The sequence below is a fragment of the Rhinolophus ferrumequinum genome, chromosome 21 (assembly GCF_004115265.2).
Source record: "Rhinolophus ferrumequinum isolate MPI-CBG mRhiFer1 chromosome 21, mRhiFer1_v1.p, whole genome shotgun sequence".
In the NCBI taxonomy this organism is placed as follows: Eukaryota; Metazoa; Chordata; class Mammalia; order Chiroptera; family Rhinolophidae; genus Rhinolophus; species Rhinolophus ferrumequinum.
The window spans coordinates 41,292,262-41,314,267 of record NC_046304.1 but is presented as its reverse complement, the minus strand read 5'-3'; the positions used below and the strand labels follow the sequence as shown (position 1 = coordinate 41,314,267).

The following is a 22,006-nucleotide window of genomic DNA, read 5'->3' as shown; positions in this document are numbered from 1 at the left end:
TTCAAGGCAGCCTGGGGGGGTGCCTCAGACCCTCCACCACATCTCGTGGTGAACCTGCTAAGGTCAGCCTCTCCAACCATCAGGCCTTCCTCTGAAGCAGCAAGCTGCTTGCTCTTGGCAACCATGTAACTTTTAGTAGAGTAGAATGCCTTGGCTAAAAAGTCCTAGAATTTAAATTCCTTACTTCTTAATATTATCACCTCAAAAAATGCCATGATATATATTTTGTTCCTTCATGGGATTCACATCAACCTTCTTCCTCTCCTTGCCCACCGTCTTATTTTTCTATCTCCTCAACTAGCAAATCGCCGCCTTGCTAATATTGTATTTCTAGAACCCCCTTCCCCAGATGACAGGCCCTACCTTATCACTTGTAAAGTCAGGCTTAACCTGCCTGTTCTGTTTAAGAGACATGCTGGGTGGAAATTACTGCCTAACGTGGTTCTCCCTCTCCCTGGGGGCAGGGCCAGGGACCTTGGGGTTCACTGACCTGGCTCTTCTACCACATACAGGATGGATTTTCCGCTGGAATCTTCATAGTACTGGAATCTGATGACACAGTCATCTTCATTCTTGTATGTACAGTTCACTGCATCCTTGCCAGTGTCCTCTGCGAGAGGGAGAAAGATGGGAGAATGAAGAATGGGTCAATTCCTGGAAGATCGGGCCACCCTCAAACCCCAGTCACGAGATTACTGGGAAAGTATGCAACAGGAAACCGTATGTTTGACATTAGGCAAGATGCCGGAATATGAGATGGCTGTTGTGTCTGGCAGCTGCCTCCAAATGACCCTGACGGATATATTTTGTCCCTCACAGGCCCTTTTTGATTCTTATTCCTTCCTCTGGAAGGGACATGACATAACAGGATTAACAATCTGATTCAAAGCCTGGCTCTACCACCTACCAGCTGCGTGGTCTCTGGTAAGTTACTTGACCTCATCAAGTCCTTCTTTCTTCATCCATAAAAGGAAAATGATGCCCTCACCTCACAGGGTTGGTTGAGAATTAGATGGCGTAAACAGTGGGTGTTCCCTTCCCTCTCTTTCCTTTCTCTGCTTGCTCAATGATTCTCAACAGTTTGTTTACTCAGCCCTATAGTTCCTCCATTTCTGCTTCTGATCCAGTGGTCCTTTCCAGAGCCATCCTCTCTTCTCTGACTCCCATCATGTTTTGTAGGCTTCATCCCTTCTCTTTCAGGACCTGTGCTTCTGACAGTGAAACTATCGGTTGCCCTCCACTAGCTGCACTATGCCCTACACTGATGAAATTGATAGGTAAAACTGACACACGTTGAGATTAAGCAAACGTGCCAGGGTCATACAGCAAATCATGATGGAGCAGGACTAGCTCATGAGTCTCGAAGCACAGCCTACAGACTTCAACTCAATAAGCCTTCAGTAAACCAGTATTCTACTGTTTCCCCCAAAATAAGACCTAGCCAGACAATCAGCTCTAATGCGTCTTTTGGAACAAAAATTAATATAGGACCCGGTTTTATAAGACCAGGTCTTATATTAATTTTTGCTCCAAAAGACGCATTAGAGCTGATTGTCCGGCTAAGTCTTATTTTCAGAAAAACACAGTAGTACCATGGAAAGAGAAAGAATTTCAGAATTTGGTTTTAATCCTAACTCACCACTAATTTGCTTGGGCAAGTTTCTTAACTTTCCTGAGATTCAATTTCTTCATCCTTAAAATGAAGATAACAATAGTATTATAGTTCTACTTTATTAGATTATTGGGAGAACAGTAAGATAATGTGCATGAAAAGACACTTTTATAACTTTTATAAATTATAAAATTCCACATAAATAAGCATTTATTTTTATGATTATGGTGGGCGTGGGGGATTGTTGTAGGAATACTTATCAACTAACTTATAATACCCATCTGGTCTAGGTAATAAAAATTTCACATCTCATCAGCCTTTTCTCCCTGAACTAATCATAGAAGGCACAGTCTCCTCCAGAGGAAAAATTGTCTCTTCAAACTCAGTCCCCCCACTGCTACCCTCACCCCAGTCCCACTTCTGATATTTGCCAAAGGGTCCAGAGATCTGCCTCTTTTCCATAACACCCCAACCCAGAAGCTGACTGACTGGCTGTGTCTCACTGTAATTCTCACTGAAAATATGTTTCCTGCCTTCGTGGGAGGTTAATATCTCCTGAGAGAATGCCATGTCCCAGGCACCACTCAATGCCTACCTGGCCCAGATAACCACATCAGACGTGCTGATAGCAGCAAAGATCATCTCCTTTGAAGTCCAGGTGAAGTACAAACCAGAACTGTAGGTGGTTTGCTCCCCACTGCATTTCTGTCTTCCTCCACAAGGGGCTCCAGAGAGCCCAAAAGGCTTCGGGATAATAATATTGGCTACAATGCCATAAGGATGAAGGTTTCCCTGGGCATTCTTAGTGAAGTAAACTTAGTAAATGCTTACTAGCTTACTAAGCTAAGACTGTCATGGGCAAATACTTTCCCACTCTGCACCTCAGTTTCTTCATCTGTAAAATGGGGTGCATTCTCTTCCTTTCCTGGAGGAGGTCAAGCTAGGGTTGCCTGGTTTATAGATACTTTCAAAGTTATTTGCACGATCTTGCTGAGTCTGTGGGCTCTGGGAAACAGAAGGAGGAGGGTCTGCTGAACAAATTAGAGGTGCAGGGGGACTCTCGGGGAAGCCAGTGTCTTTTATTAAGTGCTTACTGTGCATCGGGCCTGTACAACATTCCTCTGAGGTCAGAATAACTTCCATTTTACAGATGAGACGTGGACAGTTTCTGAGATTAAATTGGAAAAACTCAGAACCTGGGTGTGTGCAACTCTAAGGCACGCTGAACTTACTAAGCTCCTTCACAGGCTCAATCTCATCACGACAGTAACGGTTGCAGGTGTTTTCCTTGAATAGGGTTCCGCGGTCAAACTTCTTACACTCTACACACTCCCTAAGGAAAGAGAACACGGGGATTAAGGCGAGGGAAGAGCAACCCTGAGAGTGTTTCAGTCTGGCTCTGACCTCCATACACCCAGAGAGCTACTCCATCTCAGGAAACAAACACGACCAGAAACGTCTGTAAGACAATCCTGGGGGCCCAGAGAGTCAAGTCTGGAGTTCAGGGGTGGGAGTGCTCTCCTCACCCGCAGGCAGGGCCTGGCAGGCAGAGGCCTCCAGGTAACGTCATTCAATTTCTTCATGTCCCATCTGAGACTGTGACAGGAAGGTGAACCCTATACCATTTCTGGGAGCCTTAAATCAGAACAGCTCACATAGTTTGGGGGCCCAGCGCAAAATGAAAAATGTCAGCTCCCTTGTTCAAAAATTACTAAGAATTCCAAGACAGGGACAGCAGAGCATTAAACCAAGTGAGGGGCTCTTCTAAGCACGGGGTCCTGTACAGACGCACGGGTGTCACGTCTGTGAATCCAGCGCTGCTTTACGTGGACAGAGAAATGGCAGTGCCACAGACTTGGGCTGACAGGGGCTTCCTCGGACCCCCAAATGAGTTACGTTTGTACCAGTGAATATCTCTCTTTCACAACTCCAGCCCCACAACTCCCACAGAATTAGAACATCAGCACTGGGATATTCCCCAGAAGTTACCTGGTGTAGCCTTCCTCCTAACGCCCCTAGGATCCTAATCCTAGGGGAGGGGTTTCTCCAGCTGGAGTCCAGCTGGAACTACTCTGGCCCCTTCGCATTTGGCTCTACCTCCATCTTTCCCCAAAGTTTTCAGTGAAAGAGGAAAGCCAGCCATGTGGCTGGAGCAGGCTCTTCTCCCTAAAGCTTTGCTGAGTAAGAGACTGAACCTGAAAAGTTGGGGGTTCTAGTCTGGGGGACCCTCTCCATCCCCCACCCAGACCCCCAACTTTCTCCAACTCACTTCTCTGCCTACTCACTTCTTAAAGGTGCAGGCATCAGGGCAGGTGGGACACTTCTCACAGGTGTTCCCGTAGGAGCCCGGCTGGATGCAAACACAGCTGCCGCATTCACACTTGCCCCGGCCGCTGCACAGCAGCCCGTTACCAGACATGCAGGTGTCGGTGCGTGTGGTACAGTTGCAGTAGTAGCCTGTCCAGTCGGAGTCACACAGGCAGTCTCCACAGCTGCACTGGCCATGGCCTGAAAATACAGCCCATGGGGGCAGACGAGCTGGTGAGGGCCCCATCCCATGACAGCAGCTCAAGCCGCTTTCCACTTTCACGTCTCATCACCCTCCGCACATTGCCACACATCAGCCACCACACTGAACGGTTCGCCATCTTCTATCCTTCTATCACGCTGTTCCCTCTGCCTGGATGCCTTGTCCTCCGCTGACCACTAGCAACCAAATTCCCACTCACCCTTTAAGGCTCAGCTCAGATGTTCCTTCCTCTCTGTGACTTTTTCTGACCTCCCCAGGCCAAATCAACTGTGCTCATGTGCTCTCCCAGCATGTACACGCATATGTACCTCTACGTATTTCAGCCTTTATGTTCAACCCATTTGCTTGCCTGTTTCTCTTTCTAGATTGCGATCTCCTTGATGGGAGAGCACATATTGTATTCCATTTTGCATCAATAATGTTAGCACATCACCTGACACAGAAAAGGCATGCAATTAATGTTTATTTATCCACTCACTCAACAAATTTTTATCGAGCTCATACCACACTGTGGGGACAGAGCCCCAAAAAGCAGTTTCCAGGCTCTCGGCCTCACATAGAAGGGTGCTGGCTCAGGTAGTAAATGGCCATCGACTGTGATCAAATGGCCATCAGCTGTGGCTAGTTGGCTGTCAGCTGTAACCAGTGAGCCATTAGCCACGAATATAACTGCCGTGGCTACGCTACCAGCAAATGGGGGCCTAGCAAGAAGATGGTGGCTGAGTCTGCAAGCGGCACAGTGAGGGTTGCAGATCGTGTGGCTCCTGATTCCTGTGTCTCCAACCCAGCCGCCAGTGAGACTATAGTGGTATGACTCCCCTACCTACGGCTCCGTGGGTGTTCCTTTTTGGCCTCACCATGTTCTGCGTTCTTATGTGGGGAGCAGGAGCAGAGAACCCGCAGGCCGCCCTGCATGACACTCCTAAACCCTGCAGAAAAGGTGATTCATTCCCCAGGACTCTGAATCAGGAAGAAGTAGATGAATAATAAAAATCTGATTGTTAATCAGAGGAAAGGCAGGCAGCAAGGGGGAAGTAACCTGAATGGGTCTGCAAACCATGTCACTGTGTGAGCAGATGAGCCCATGCGGCTGGGGGGAGGGTGGCACGTGGCCAGGCTCAAACCACCACGAGCTGGCACCTCTTGCTCCCCAGTGACCCCAGGGGGTCTGACTAATGTCTCTCTGCCAGTGACCCCAGCACCATCCTCTCGTAACCACACTGGCATTCAAGACTCAGACACTTCTTAACTGACTTGGAAAGAAAGGTCTGTTTCCCAGGAAGGATGGGAAACACAACTTCACCTGCCCCAGCTGCCTAGCATATCTGCAGAGTGGAGACACAGGGCTGGTAGAAGGGCGAAGAAAGAAAAAAGACTGCCTTTTGAGGTTGGGTTCCCTAGAAGTACAGCTTGTGGTGAGGATTCTCGTTTAAGTGACTTACTGGGCAAGGGGACGAGAGGTAGGGAAGTAGGGCAGGGCAGGAGTCAAAAGCTGGTAGGAACGCGGTTTCCGCTAGAGACTCCCTTCAGCCTGATCCCACGGTGGGCTCCGAAGCATGAAGGCACCACAGAGCGAGTCTCACCTCTGAAGCAAAAGGACTGGTCTTGTGTGACCCCTTATCCATCAGTCATTGGCTAAGGTCTGAGGGCTCCTGTCAGCTGAAGATAATTCTCCACAAAAGGGGCAGCTGGGAGCTATTATTAGCAGCCCTAACAGCGGCTGGGGGAAGGGTGTGCCAGGCAGCAGAGTGGGGTCTTACAGTGTCCACTACATCCAGCTTTTGGCCATGGCTCCCGGACAAGGAAAGGCCGACGCCACAGAGGCCTGGCAGCACTCAGAAGCCTCAGCCTCCTCAGAAACATTTGTCGCATAGTGTTTCCTTTGTGAAGCTAAACAAAGTGATCTTTGAGGAGACGGGTCTGCCAGGCCAGCCAGGGAAGGAGGCTGGGAGTGGAAGTGGCAGGCCAAAGCCCTGGGGTCAGCCCTTAAAAGGAAGCCACAGTGTGGTAATGTCACAGGACTGGCACCCCTCCAGCTACAGGGTGGCTGAGCCTGGATTCACAGGAAAGTGAGGCGGGGAGGGTGGTGAGAAATGAGGAGAAAGTGTTAAAAAGTGGAGGGAAATAGGGAAAAAGGAGGGGATGAGATGTAGGGGAAAAGGAAAGGGAGGAGTTGGTATTTGAAGTCAGAAGGGATGCAATCACTCTCTCTATAGCTTGACCTCCCGAGCTCCACTCCTTTATAAACAAGCTCTTCCTTTGACATCCCACCTCCTCCAGGAAGCCACCCAGGCCTCCCCTGTCCACAGAGAGTCTCTCTCCAGTGGACTCCTATGACACTCCCCTCACTGCTGTAACACTCCTGAGGACACCTCACTGCTGGGCTCTGCCACTGTCTGCTTCATGTTGTGCGTTATCCTTAATTAAGTTAATGAAGGGCACAACTGTCTTATTCATGCCTTTCTGTCCCACAACACCACCGCACACAGCACAGAACCTGGCTCACGGGGGTGTCCGATCCATCTGTGTTCATGGATGTGGCAGGTGGAAGAGTTCCAAGGATGGACTCCCTAAGTTTGAGGGAGGAGTGCTGATAACGTGCAACCCTGAGGACAGGGCCTCCAGTGGGGACGCGAAGAGGGGCAGGCCAGGGGCTAGAGAAATGGCCTAGCCATAGAGCTCCTGCCTCATGAACGCTGCTCGCAGCAAAGAACAGACCAAAGGCCAACAGCTCTGGGGAGAGACAATGACGAGCTGGGCTACAAGCTCTGAGAGGTCAGGAATCACGCATGAGCCCTGTTCACCCATACACACTGAGTGACTGGCACAGGGCATGTGCTCAGTGAGTATTTGTCCCTGAGTATCTCTCACTGGGGAATGTGATGATGGCACCACAGGGTCCAACCTGAGTCCGATGGGAATCTAGCACCCTGGCAGGAAGTAGAGGAGGGAATCCTCTGAGAGGCTGCAGTGCCTGGAGTTCCCTAATGAATTTGGCTTCAGCATATTGACAATGAACGGTTCTTGCACCAGTGGGAGGCAGGAACCAGGGCTGCTGACCCAGGCAGCTTTGTTCTGTGGCTTCAGTGGGGCTGGCAGCCAAAGGAAACACTCTGGCTGGGATCCCTCCCACACTACCTCACAGCAGACCAGGAACAAGCAGGCCATGGAGGCCTAGTGGACGTCTCTCCAGCCCTGTTACCCACGGGAGGCTCTCTGTAGGCCTTTCCTACAGCAACCCTCTCCCCCTCAGTCCCAACATTTTCCCCCACGAGTCTCCCCTGCCAAACGTACCCATTCCCATTGGTACTTTGAATATGATGTAAATACTATTAAATATTAAAATGAACTGAAATTCCTGCCTCATCGCCTAATTCAAACTGACGTTTGTGTGTGTGTGTGTCTACGTGAAGCTGATCTCTCTCCCCTAATCTCTGATACCGTTTTTCTCCAATCTCCCTAATTTTGTTGGCATAAGTAAAGGAAACAATGTTGTAGATAATAAAATGGAACCACTTTTATAGGACTTGGGCATGCTTTAGAATGACACAGGTTTACCTTTCTAATCAAGCCTTTTTAAAAGGCTGATGTTAAAGTGAACTTCTGGGCGGATTAGCTCAGCTGGTTAGAGCTCCAACCTGAGTCATGGATTTGGTCACCATAGAAGCCATTTTTAATCTCTGTTTGACTGGCCACACAATACACCCATAAACCAGTCCCAACCAATTTTCCAAATGTATAAATAAATTTTAATTACTATCAGTCAATGATTTTTTCCTGAAAAAGGGGTTGGTCCATATCCTCAAAAAGATTAGGAACCAGTGACTTAAAATATTAGGGGAAGAGCAGATGAAAGAAAAGAAAAAAAACTCTCTTCACCTTCAAGTGTCCCCAACTCCTTCCCATGCTATTCTAGGAGAGAAGCCCCGCTTTCCTGTACTCCACGAACAAGGACGTAGGGAGCTGAAGGGAATTAAAAAGAACCTCATTTCTGTTTTCTGCCACTGGAGTGGAACACCATCCACTCAGCTCTGCCCCATGGGCCTTCTTGAGCACACCTTGAGCCCTAGCCTAGGTTTCCAGATGCTGCAGATGTGCGACTGTGTGTGAGTACCAGGACGGGAGGGGCGTGCAGTTCTCACCTGAGCACATCTCCCCCTTGTAGCGGACACAGGAGAAGTCATCACACTCGCAGTACTTGCCCGTGATCTTGCCGAAGTCACTGCTGTGGCAGACACACTGGCCACAGAGGCACTCGCCCCGCTGGCTGCAGACGGGCTGGCCTTCCTGGGGGCTGCACTCATCCTTCTCGGAGGAGCGGTAGTCCTCTTCTGAGCACTCACACTGGGGCCCCAGCCAGCCAGGCCCACAGCGGCACACCCCACACTCAAAGGTCCCATTGCCATTGTTGCAGCGGCGGCTGGAAGGTTCCGCATGGGCCTGGCAGGCACAGTCACAGTTGAAGGTGACCTGGACGGTGAGGCTGTCCTTGAAGCCCACAGGCTTGATGGTGAAGGACTTCTCCTTCTCCTGGGGGCAGCCACGCACCTTGGCCTCGATGCTGAAGCTCACCTGGATGGAAAGGAAGATCGTGAGTAGGACTGCACGCCCCTTCCGTCCTGGTACCCACACACACGCACACTCACACAGGTGGACCCTGTTAACACTCCAGCCCTGGAGGGAAAGAAGCTACTCTCTGTCCTGCCAAGGAATACTCAAAATGGGTGTCTCATCCTCCAGAAATTTGCAGTCCCTCAGCCTTCCCACTTGCAAAGCAAAACTGAGAGCCCTGGAATAGTTGTGCAGTTGTGACACATCTGGCTGGGTGCAGAGACCATGTGTTTATAGTTATGATACAGAAGGTTGAGTTTTTTTTTATCCCACATGTAAAATAAACCAGCGCAAGCAGAACAGAACCTGTGATCTTGTGAATGCTATGCTCTGGCCAAGTAAGCTAGCTGGACTGATTACATAATATCAGCAAGACACACAAAGAAAGCACTCTTTTGCACCACACAATGGCCACACAGTGGCCAACCACAGGCTCCGGATTTACTGTTCAATTTCCACATAACATTTCATCACCTGTGCAACCAAACCCGTTTCAGGCCAATATTTCTTACACGGGGTATGTGTACATGTGCCTACAATATAGACAAACAGATGGACAGATGGATGGAGGTAGATATAGATAATAGAGATCGAGATAGAGATGATAGAGATAGAGATATAGATATAGACATCTTCCTCTTTTCCTCCCTCCCCCTTCACCAACCCTTCTCCCCTAATCAAAGGAGAACAAATCACTAAAGAAAGAAAGCCATAGAGGGACTGGAAGGGGAAAATGAACATTTGCATTCTGAAATTCCATCAGGGCAAGTATTTTTGCCTGTTCAATTTGCTACTGAATCTTTAGTAACTTGAAGAATGCCTGGCACAAAGTCAGTGCTCAATAAATGTTTATGGAAGGCTGCCATTTTACATCGTGGAGGAAAGAAAGACATTACCTTGGGGGAGATCAGAGGCAGGTTAGGGACAGAAGGTAAGAAATATTTTCATTTGCAGTCAACTGTGCATAAACAAACAAATGTAACCTAAATGCAAGTTTTTAAAAATCCTGATAGTGAACTTCACTTAACAGAGAAAGTTTAGGCAACAGAAGCCTAAACTTTCTCAGCCTAAACTTTCTTGGCAGCTCCATCATATCTAAGTTGTAATGACCTTCAAGAAGAAGGTACAGGGAAGGAAGGGTTGGGGTACCCCCAGACACTCAGAGCTTCAGCTTCAGCCCCTGCCCAGCCCACCTCACCGTGTCTCCAATCTTGAGTCCCACACAAGACTTGAGGCCTGGGATGACCTCGTTGTTGAGACACGTGGCATTGAAGGATAGAGACAACTCCTCAGGAAGGTCACGCACCTCCAGCTCTACTTTAGAACGGATTTTCTGAGCAGTAAAGGGTAAAAGAAGGTAAGGAAATGGGGTGAGAGGGAATCGGTAAGAGCACATTCCATCCCCAGCAAAATCTATCAGGCGGCCCTGGACTCACCCTGGCAGTAGCAGAAGCTGAGGTTCACCTGGAGGCTGCCAGGGCACCCCTTGGAGCCTGTTCCCTGCTGCATTTCCTGCCAGGACCTGCTCCCCCTCTCTGTCCCTATTGTGTCTAGGTGAGTCTGGGTAAAATCTAAACCAGCTACACCCTCCTGCTGGCCTCATGGATATGCAAACAGGAAGTGCTACGACTGGTACCTTTGGGTAGTATCACTTTCTACCTAATTTTTAATCCACCTCACCTTCCCTGTGGCTCGGCTCCCTCCTTTCTCTATTGCTGGAGTCCAGCTCTCCCTCACCCTCCCACCCTCCGCCCCCAATTTCAGGGCTCTGCACCTTCCTCATCCCCCTCCCCATCCTTTCTGTCCCTTCCACCTTCTCTAAGTTCTTCGCCCATTATTTCTAACACTCCTGGCATTCCTTTCTGAGCCGTTTCTTCCTCAGAAGGCTGCATTCCTCCCAATGATGGCCGTCACCAGGCCTCTGGAAGACCGTGAGGAAGGCAGTGAAGGCTGCATGGTGGATTAGCAGGACTCCCAAATCTGAGCCCCGCTGGGTCATGCCCAGTGAGGCGGACTCTTAGCAGGCCTTTTCCCAGTGCGAGACACTTACCCCATAAGCATCAACAATGAGCTGGAGGACATTGCTGGAATCGGCAGACAGAACCCCCACTGTGGTCCCTGGGATGAGCTCACTGTAGTTCTAGAAAGGAAGACACACGTCCAGGGCTGACTGAATAAAGGTGGTGGTCTCCAAAAGCCCTCCCCATATCAGACTGAGGGTCTTGAAATTGAGGGAAGGATAGGATATTTTTACTTGTCACTGCCAGTAATAAATCTAGCTGTTTTTCAGCCCTGAGTAAAATGAAAGAAAACAGCTCACACCCTTCACCCCACGGAATTGCTCCCCTCCACCATTGCAAACATCAACATACCCAGCCTGCTAAGTTTAAGGTTGGAATCATTAGCTCCTGGGAACAGGTCGGAGGAGGGTCTTTCCTGGTTTGGAACCATTGCCAATACTAGCATGGGCTGGTTCCCTGAGTCAGGTCCACCCGTCACGGGCCCCACCCCCACTCCAGGAAGCCCTGATGGCATAGTCACCCGGTAGAGATTGACGACGTCTTCAGTCACTGCAAAGATCAAATTGATGTTTTTCTGGGATAGCTTCTCGGTCATCAGCCCCAGAGAAGGATAATCCTGTAAAAAGGGAGGATGTGGAGGTTAGTTACGAAGTCTATTCACATACATCCCTGGATTCTAAGCCTTAGAACTTGACTGATTTGGGACGTGGCCTAGACAGCGCTGGTGCTTAGATCTTTTCAGCCCATGATCAACATGAGGCAGGAGGGTGGACAGCAGCACAAGCCCAGTTGTGAAGAGTCAAAACTAAGCACCTCTTTCTTCCTACTCGAATTCGATGCATTCATACCAAGTTGCTGCTTCCAGGGGCCCAGCACCGTTAGACCTCGTTGTTTTGAAGTTTCCTCCTGTTTTGCTACTGATAGATGCCTTGGCTTGGCGCTCACAATCCCCCACCATGTGGTCCTTCCAATCTTGCTTTCCAATCATCATTCAGCTCTCTCCCTCTTCCACATACCACTGACCTGCCCCACTCTCTTACTGCCACCTGGAATGGCCTTCTTTCTGGTAGTCTTCCTCCTTCCTTAGGACTTAGCTTAGATCATACCATCTCCAGGCCATCTCCGTGGCCATCCAGCTCATGTTGAGCTTTCCTTCTTTGAATACTTAAAGCCCTTAGTGACTATGCTGCCCGTTTAGCACTAATCATGCATCTTGTGTTACTGATAACACATCTCCTCCACTAAACCCCAAACTCCCTAAGGGTAGGACCTCCATATAGTCTCTTTATCTCCCCCAGCCTTGCATAGATTAGGTGTCAGTAGTTACTGATTCACCCATTGCCAGGTGGTGCTCAACTTGGATACAGCTGACACCAGGGAACTCAAGCCACAATGGGGATGCTGATGAATTGTGAACATGTCCCTGGGATCCCAGACCTCACAGGGAGCTCATGAGATCATCCAGCTCAGGCTCCTGACTTTACACAGGTGTACCTGTAAGCCACCTAGACAAAGTAATTGCTATACTGTCGTTAAGAGATGAAGAGTTCACACCTACCCCCAGAAACCCAGAGTATCGGCATTCTGAGGGATGTACAGTTTCTTTATGGCTTCCAGCAATTTCTCCTGTTTCAATTTAAACTCGTTTCCTCTTATTTAACCTCTACAGCTATAGAAAACAACTTATAAGAAGTCTTCCCATGTATCAGCTAAATCAGCCTTTAGCCTTCTTTCTTTCAAACTAAATGACTGTGAAACCTTTAACCTTTCCTCATAGGATTGGCTTTCCATGTTTTTGATGATCTTTATCTCATTTTCCTCTATTTCCTTCCAATAACCACAAGTGAGCATGGTATTCCAAGAAGGGACTAATCCATGCTAATCCATGCACAGTAGACAGGAAGACCTCCTTCCCAGCTAGACCTGCAAAAGTCCTCTGAATCCATTCTGGATGCCGTGCTGCTGCTGCTGGAGGTAGAGGTACCACTGACCATAGTCAGGACCTTTCCTAATGGTTGTGCAGGTGGTGCCCTGGATGAAGGTTTCCAGTTGGTTGGGGGTGGGGGTGGGGCGGATAGGCTGAAACAAGCCTTGCTCCCTGCCCAGAGGAAGGGCTACCATTTTCATATTTACACAAAGACTGTGCCTGGGTTAGGCCAGTCCTGGCCATAGTGAATAGGGACCATAGGTGGTACCAAGAATCTCACCATAGTAGTGGAGGCAGAGTAATGGTTGTCATTGCCAACATGACACTGCCCATCATTTGGCTGGACAATCCCTGCCAACCTTCCATCCAGCGCTATATGGGTCTTGGCATCAGTGGTAAACACCAGCAAGTGGGATGCATCATTCCTCCAACCAATCTTCTCCTGTTTAAAAAAAAAAATACAAAGGAGAGAAAGCAACTTTAGCCATGTCCTTTGCAAAAAAACAAAGACCCAGGGACCTCCCTGCCTGAAGGGCTAAACGGGGTATCTCAGAGAAGAGCCTCAGTCCCAATTCTTGGAACATAAACTGGCGCTTTTCAACTTGGGGGTTTCTGTTTTCTTGGCTGATTAGTTCAAGCAGCTGAAAGACACCTGATTCAACTCCAAGTATAACTTTTCTGGTGAGAACCGCATGACCCATCTAAAAACCCATTTGCATCTGCAGAGCTGGGCTGGGCTAGAAGAATCCCATCTGAACATCTGCCCACTTTGCTGAGGTTACATTAACCCAGCTTGACTCTGATATGCTTCCAGAGAAGATAAGAAGATGCTCTCCCCAGAAAACATCTGGGACTATGAGATTCAAACAAATGTCAGCTCTGGCCAGGGAGCAGATACAAGCAGAGGCTGCGTACCAGGAACAACTTATTGCTTATACTATATGAAGCTCTGCTTAGTTCCTATTTCTTATTTCACACAAAAATCCCCACAGTTGAGCCACTTCGTTCCCCATTTTATCTGCGCCAACCACACCTGGCACTCCATACCCTCCAAACTCACATCACAGACTGTAGCCTGCATAATGGCATCAAAGCCACCCTCTGGGCCATCTCGGTTCCGTGACACACTCTGCTTCTTCACCTCCTCATTGAAGCGGGTCACCTGGTCAGTGAGCGTCAGCACATGTTTATAGCCAAACATGGGCAAACAAGTGGTCTTCATACTGGGAAACGAGGGAGATAATTTAAGCAGACACCATGATGGAAAAGACTGTGTTGGGAGTGGGAGGGAAACAGAGGGGGACAAATATGGATAGTGGTATGCCCAGGCCAATTCTATACAACCACAATTACCCAGGCAGTTCAGACTCCAAACTACCCCTCCAATTACCTGAGGCATCACATTGACCTTACCTCCAGCTAACCTACAGGATAAGAGAAGGAGCTGGAGAAACTGACTGCCTGGGGTTCAAATCCCAGCTCCTTTACTTATAAGTCATGGGTCCCTAAGCAAGTGTCACTACACTTAACCTATAAGAATGGGGACATGATAGCCCATGTCTCATAAGAGCTGTTGTAAGGCTTACGTGAGTTAACACATATAAAGCACTTAGATCAGAGCGAGGCTCTAGTTGTTGTTACCACCTTATACTTAATACTTCTCTACAGTAACATTAACACAACAATAAAGCAAAAGTTCATCAGTAACCATGCCTCTGAACCATCAATAAATTGATAAATCTGTGCCAGACAGGAGCATTTCTATCACCAGACCAGCACTTTGGTTAATTGATGGCTGACATCTTTACTGGGGAGCCTTATAACCCAGACAGAAGCTTAAAAAGGCACATCATATAACTTTGAAAACTAAAAAGCAAATTCATGCTTTGTCAGTTTATTTACCCTGATTTCATATTATTATAATCCATGGATTTGCATAGTCTCCACCAATTACATAAATAAGCCATTCAGTTGTAAACCAAAGTATCAACAAAGGCATCCTTATCGATTTACAGACGACTAGAGGGTTCAATAAATGTCATTTCCACTCTTTTATGTTCCTCTAGGACTTAATTCCTTGCATTTTAACCCCATACGACGCACACGCTTGATGGTGAGGGCAGTGGTGACAAGAACAATGAAATCAATCCTTCTGAAATTATAATTCCTCTATTTACTTATCCATAAATTTCCCTCAACGTTTGATCTCATGTCCATCCAATTCTCTCATCTCCTATATATTTGTGACCAAAACCCCAAGAAGCTGACGGATTTTCTTTCTAGGTCTCCAAACAGCTTTGGACTCTATTGACACAATACTTCAAATCAACAGGCTGGCCCACTTCCTATCTAGAAGACCAAGGTAGAGAGGAGACATGATTTGGCCAGAAGGCAGCCAACAAAGCGACCTTGGAGCGGGAAATGGAAACCAGGCCTCGGACTTGCGTGGGGAAAAGAGGAGGGGTGCTGCCTTGACTTCTAGAGGAGAGACTTACTCATAGCAGGGATTTTTGAGGGCCTCTGGTGGGGAGATGTACATGTACGGTGACACAGGCTTGTCCACAAAGGCCCCGAAGCCGATCCGCAGGTTACTGGTGAGCTTGCGCATCTGGGTAGCCAGCTTGGTGCCCAGGTTCTGGATGCTCGACAGGTCATCTTTCATGGAGTAGGACAGGTCCATCAAGTAGTAGATGTCCACAGGATAATCCTCCACCTGCCGGACTTGGACTGAGAAACTCTTCGAATCATCTGGAAGGCAGAAGGATGTTAGTGTTTCTCCTCTTCTCTCTCTAAGACTTACGTCAATGTGGACACAGTAAAGATCAAGGAACTCCTTGATCAAACCAAACTTGAAAGCCCTGGTCCTTTCTCCTCTCCCCTTGTAATTCTACTCCTCTTCTAATCTCTTGACCTTCCTAGTTTTAACCTTTTCTTTTCCATTCTAAAATTCTCCACCCTCTCTAAGTGCCCACCTGCCTAATCCTCTGGATCCCAAGGGCCTACCACCCTATGTCACAGAGGTTGTAGCAGTTACTACACTTTAGACTCTGTAAAAAGCTGAACTATGTCCCACCCTGAATCCCATAGTACCCAACACATGCCTTACACGTACAAGGTGCTTTCTTAAATTCTCTTTGACTTAATTGGAAAGTCAAAAATCAATGCTTCAAAAATCCTGTTTCTTAAGCCTCTGAAAGTCTCCTGCCCCTTTTTCTCTGCCCCCCATGGCCTTGCCACAATCTCACATGGAAAAGGGGCTTCCAAATTGCTGTTTCATCTTATATTTCATTTGAGCCTACACACAAAGCTATGAGCTAGGTAAAACAGGCATTGGAGGAAAGAAGAAACAAACATTTTTTGAGTACCTGCCATGTCAGAAAGGTTAAAGTAACTTGTCCAAGGTTAGATAGCTAGAATATGGGCGAGTCAAAATTCAAACTTAGATCTTCTGACTCCAAGTCCCAACATCGTCCACTTTCTTCCATTCTCCTGCCCACACCTCCCTCCACGTCCTTCTCTTCCTTCCCCATTTCCATTGTGATCTACTTCCCCAAGGCTTCCTGAACAAACCTCCACTTGGTGCCCTGTGCCTACCTGTCTGGCATCGCCCCATGATAAGCCCCATCCTTACCTGGCCGGAGCCGGAGCGCAATCCTCTGGGGACTGACTTGAGTAATCTGGGAGCTGTCTCCAGAGCCCTTGTCACTGAGGGGCCTGGCCTCCAGGATGCTGGTCTCACTGATGGGGAACTCGATGGACTCCAGGGCACAGTTATCCTTCAGCAGATTCTCCTTCAGGTTACAGCGTGGTGAGCCCACAGGCAGGGCCTATAAGACAGGAGCCCAAGGGGCAGCTGTGATCGGAGTAATGGTGGCTTCTGCTCCCTGCAGGCTCTGCCACCTCCCAGTGGCCTAGAGCTTACCCAGCCTTTTGGAGCTAAACCAGCATAAATGAACTCATGCGGTCCTTCCTAAGGTAGTCCCGGGGCCCATTGTACAGAAGGAGGAAATTGAGCCAACAGATAGGTTCATAGATTGGTAGCTAGGAAGAGAGCCAAAACAGTAAGCTTCCTGTTAAACTTACATTTTTCAAACTGTGAAATGCAACCTACATGTGGGTCCCAAAAATCAACGTAGTGGGTTTCAACCATCAATTTATTAAACAAAATGCAATAGAATAGAAAGTATCAAAGTATATAAATAGTAAAAGTAAATATTGTTTTGTGAAAAGTTTATATATTGGGGAGTAGGGTACAATATGTATAATAAATAATGATATGCAATGTATTTCTTTCTGGAGGTCAGAGTCAAAACAGTTTGGAAGCCACTGTGTTAAAGCACTGGCTAAGGTATGAGATCCATGAGGGCAGGGACTGTTCCTTCCCTATTCCCAGCATCCAACCCAGGACTTACCCACAAAGTTAATAGGGGGAAGAAGTATAGGGCAGCAGCAGAAAGTAGGAGCTAAGAGCACAGGAGTAGCTTGGCTGGGATTACATCTCAGCATTGCCTCTTCACTAGCCAGTTGCTAGCCTGAGTCACCTAACTCTCCATGTCACATTTCCTCAGCCATAACACGAAAATAATAAATAGTCTCAGCCTCACAAGGATGTTATACAAAACTAGATAAGACAATACATTTAAAACATGTAGCATGGTACCTGCCACAGAGTGAGTGCCAAATAATTGTTAGCTATTATTATGAGATGCTCTATAAATAGTTCCTGTACAAATTAATTTTGAATAAACTTCACAAGCTTGGGCAAAACCCATGATGCCAGGCTACTGGCCAGAGCCTATCCTATCCCTGTAAGCGTCCTTCCTCACCCTGGACAAAGAGCCAAGTGAGCATCCTTCCAAAAACCCTGGGATGTATCCCCTGGCCCTCTGGAGCTCTGTGTGTGTGTATACCTGAGTACTGAATGAAGGACACGCTGTAATGGAAAGAACACTGGAAATCAGGAGACAGGTTCAATCCTAGGTCTGACACTAACTAGTCATGTGACCTCAGGTAAGTCATTTCACTCCTTCTAGCATCAGTTTCTTCACCTGTTCGATAAAGGGATTCATGACGTGGTATTTTCAGTCCCTTCCTGCTCTGACATTCAGCAAATTTAGCCAGCACTGTGTGGGCGCAAGTCCACAGGGTTCCTTGCCAGGTTGGGGAGACTGGCGGGAAAACTGGAAAATCCCTCTCGGACCTATTTCACAATATCTAGGCCTTTAGCCCTTCGAACCACCTTTCCATCCCGACCCACCCTCTCTCACAGCCATTTCCAGAAGAAGCTGAATAAGTCAAACTAATATCCCAGAAGGACTAGTGTTAACATTTATTGAGCACTTACTGCATGGCAGGCACTGTGTAAAGTGCTAAGCACTCTACACGCATTTCTGCAATCCTGCTGATTAGAGTTTGGTAACGCTGAAACTATTATTATTTTACAAGTGAGGAATCTGAGGCTTAGAGGCTTCACAAATGAGGAACCCAATCTTAACAGGTAAGACATCTAAGGCTTGGAGAAGTTAAGTAATTTACTCAAAGTTAACAGAACTAGGAAGTGGCAGAAGTGAGACGCTAACTAGACTGCCTGACTGTAATTATCCTCACAAAACGATAAGTTGTATTGCATTTTATACAGAATGAGAATCGAGGCAGAGAAGCGGGAGTGTGGAAACCTGAGAATGTCCCAGGTAGGGAATAGGATGCAAGATGGGGATATGGGAGGTGTGGTAAGGACAGACAGCCCCTCAGGTGACTGGCAGCCTTATTTCCAGCAGAGGGATTGGGCCACAAGGAGCCATCCACATTTTAAAAATCAGGACTCAGTAGCCTAAAACCCCTCCTGAAGCTCAGTCTCTCTCCCTCTCCTGCCCAGTGCTCCTCTGATAGGCTGACCAGCTTCCTCACACGCATGGAACGAGCACAACACCAACAGTGCTACAGACTGAATGTCTGTGTCACCCGGAATTCATTTGTGAAAACCCTAACACTTGAATCTCCAAGAAGACGAAGGGACGGTATTAGGAGGTGGGGCCTTGGAAGGTGATTAAGGTCCTGAGGTAAAGCCTTCCTGAATGGGATTAACGCCCTTAAAAAGAGGCCCCAGAGAGCTCCCTGACCCCTTCTGCCATGGGAGGGCACAGACAGAAGATAGCCATCTATGATTCAAATTTGCTGCTACCTTGATCTTGGACTTCCAAGCTTCCAGAACTGCGAGAAATAAATATTTGTTGTTAAGTCACTCAGTATCTTTGTTATAGCAGCCTGAACGGATTCAGACAAAAGTCATGAGGACCACCTATGGCCCAGGCAAAAAGTGGGAAGAGCTTCTGGAAGCCAGCAGCTTCCTTCTTTCTATCTCAGCTTCATGGGTGTGAGGTAGAGAAATGAAATGGACAGTGGGAAACAGTGCAGAAGACTTAAATTTTCCGGCTCAAAAGATTCCAACAGGAACCGCATAGGTCCTCCAAGTCTCCGAGGGAAATGAAAGTCCCCTCCCCACACTGAACTCTGGCAGAAGACAGATGGCAGAGGGGAGAACTCATGAGCACTTTGCTTTTTTGTGCCCAAACTCCTCTTGCTGCCCCTGCCCGTCTCTCCCGAACCTTCTCCCTCAGGAAGCCGTCTCTTTCTTGCTCAGAAAACTCCCTACCTTATCTCTGATTCCAGCTGCCCACAAAGCCCCAGAAAGAAATCCTTCCAAAAAAGGCAATGATTGGAAAGAACAAGATACACTGAGGAGAAGAGCCTTCCCAGGACTAAGACGCTGAAGGAGAGAGGGAAGGGTGAGACCAGGAACTGAATGAAAACGCAAGGCCATCGTGTGTCTTCAAGCTGCATCCGCGAAGGGAGAGAATGTTTGGAGTTGGGAAGGGGGTTTCCTGACCCCTATTTTCTAACGTGACAGTGCTTACGAGAAGTGCTAAGTCTTGCTGACAGTCCTTCTGCTTTGTTGTGAATTTTCTTAGAAACACTAAGAAACAAAAACCGTCTCCCTCCCTCCCTCCCTTTGTGGTCACTGACATCAGAGGTCAGGAACATAACAAACAGGTCTGCCCTTCAGCCACGCTCTCCCGAGAGCCTCCTGTCCCAGAAGAATACCAGGCAGTGACCTCAACACACTTGGACAACATTCCCTTTCTTAATAACCCAGGCTGAGAAGGTAAAAGGAATGTCTCCAGGTTACTCCGAGAGAAACTGGAAGGAGGGGGGAGGACTCTTAAAGTTCTAGTTCCTAGTGAAACCGGATGTTACACAAAAAGGGCAAAAATAACCAAGACCCAGGGGAAGATTGAAACAGAGAGTTGGGAGGCTCCCGCCCACATGCTGTGTGAGGTAAATTCCCTCCCTCTCCTGGGAGGGTGACACATGCTATTACTCCCATTCTCCATGAATCCCATTTTGGAAATCGGGGAAGTACAGCATGAATAACTGTTGTTACTCTACCTATCTCACGGGGTTGGTCAGGAGATAAAATAAGACTGAATGTGAAATGCTTTCAAAATATAAAAATCTCAATATAGGTCAAATATATTCAAATCCTTTTGCTATGGTATAACCAAATAAATGCAATTAGAATGTGACTCTTTTCTACTATTACCATTATAACTACTACCATTATTGCATACTGTGTTTTTGGAGGACAAAGCACAGTAGTATTTCCTGGTACTTAATTTTTTCCCCAGAGAGCTAGCAGATACCCTCAATCCCAATAAATTAACACTGTCCTCTTGATTGACATCCAGTGAGATGAAGAAATCACTTAAACATACAAAGAGAGAAGCATGCAGGGGACAGAAAGGAGAAGAAATGAAAAGCATTTTATTACGGTTATTAGTCTTCACACCCCATTATTTACAGGGGGAAGAGCACTTTTAATATTACACTTCTTGTTACAATAGCAAGTTGGAGCAAAACTCTCAAGATGAACATTTATCCTCCAGATTTAAAAAAAAAAGGTAGAAAGAAAAAGCAACAGAGACGTGAGAGTAAATTATGTTAGTGACTAAAAAATTAAAATAGTGGCCTAAACCTTTCCCCCGCAGATGCAAATAAACTAAGAAGTAAGTCCTATTGGAGTCTTCTACTTTGGCTAGACCCAAACCCATTCTTCTTCTTTCATCCTTGGATGTCAGGCCAACTGTGAGCTGGTCCACCTTCTGATGTGCACTCAGGACTACATTAAAATTCCTCCATCTTAGCTGGAGGTATTTCCCTCTACCTTAGGGTTGCCAAATTTAGCAAATATTTGGAACATACTTATGCTAAATATTATTTATTGTGTAATTCAAATTTAACTGGGTGTCCTGTACTTTATCCGGCAACTTTAACTCCACCTCCACCACCATGACCCCAAGGATCAGCCCTTTCAATTAGCAGTTTTTGCCAAACTTGCTGTCATAACAACCCATTCTGATGCAATAGGTACAGGGTACGTCCTGGGCAGCTTTATATTTAACAAACACCCCAGGTAATTCTCACCACCAGACAAGTTTGGAAGGGTCTAGATTCCAACATGGTGCCGCGGAGGCCAGAAGCACAAGTTGAACCTCTGTGTGCGGCCAGCCTCTTTGGTAGATTCATAGCTCAAAGACAGCAACCGCCCCCAACCCGTGTCAGTATCCAACCCCCCCCAAGAACACACCCTATGCAGATGGGCCCCAAACTCTGCACTCATCCACATTGGCTACGGTTTCCTACCACCCAGCCAAGCGCTTGCTATACACACCCAAAGCGGCCGTCCTCTAGGACCAAGGGAAAGCTGAGCCCAACCAGTTGTTTTTCCAGACACTGCCAATCCTGCCTCCACCAGCCAAGGTAGGGGAGGCAGAAGCAGTGGGCTCTCCAGGGTCGATTAATCAACAAATCACATATCAAATGGCCCACACGGTTCACTTTTAGTTAAGTCAACAGCCAAGACACTTTCCGCAGTTAAACTCAGTTTGTGCAGGGGAAGCCCTCAAGAAAAAAAAGAGCAGCCATGTTCAGGTTACAGCCTAGGATTCCCACCTCCCTTTCCTCCCTGGCTGACACATTTTACCCCACAAGGACTCCTCCACTATCTTCCTCCCCTTCTCCCCTCCTGCCCTCTTCCCCTGCTCTTCCTCTCCTCCCCTGCTCCTTCTTACTCAGAGATAGTTGTAGTCATTCACTAAATCCTTGGCCTCCCCCACTTTCCTGTTTATATTTCATTCGCTCGGAGAATATCTTATTGGACCTTCTTTCTGCTCTTATTAGTTCTCTTTGGTCCTAGACTTACCCATTTCCTCTCTGACTCCACCCTCCATTCCTAGGCTGGTCCTAGC

The 22,006-nt window shown here is 47.6% G+C and overlaps 1 protein-coding gene across 1 annotated transcript in view; it reads right to left on the bottom strand.

Moving 5' to 3' along the window:
* The window catches only part of ITGB3 (integrin subunit beta 3), a 47,310-nt gene that overhangs the window by 8,782 nt on the left and 16,522 nt on the right, over positions 1 to 22,006 (bottom strand). The window contains exons 3-13 of the mRNA XM_033090590.1: positions 16,333 to 16,528; positions 15,197 to 15,449; positions 13,762 to 13,924; positions 12,982 to 13,143; positions 11,295 to 11,390; positions 10,804 to 10,893; positions 9,952 to 10,086; positions 8,285 to 8,714; positions 3,898 to 4,120; positions 2,845 to 2,945; positions 491 to 610 (exon numbers count right to left, since the gene is read on the bottom strand). Coding sequence (XP_032946481.1) covers positions 491 to 610; positions 2,845 to 2,945; positions 3,898 to 4,120; positions 8,285 to 8,714; positions 9,952 to 10,086; positions 10,804 to 10,893; positions 11,295 to 11,390; positions 12,982 to 13,143; positions 13,762 to 13,924; positions 15,197 to 15,449; positions 16,333 to 16,528 — 1,969 coding nt within the window. The remainder of the gene's footprint in view (positions 1 to 490; positions 611 to 2,844; positions 2,946 to 3,897; positions 4,121 to 8,284; positions 8,715 to 9,951; positions 10,087 to 10,803; positions 10,894 to 11,294; positions 11,391 to 12,981; positions 13,144 to 13,761; positions 13,925 to 15,196; positions 15,450 to 16,332; positions 16,529 to 22,006) is intronic.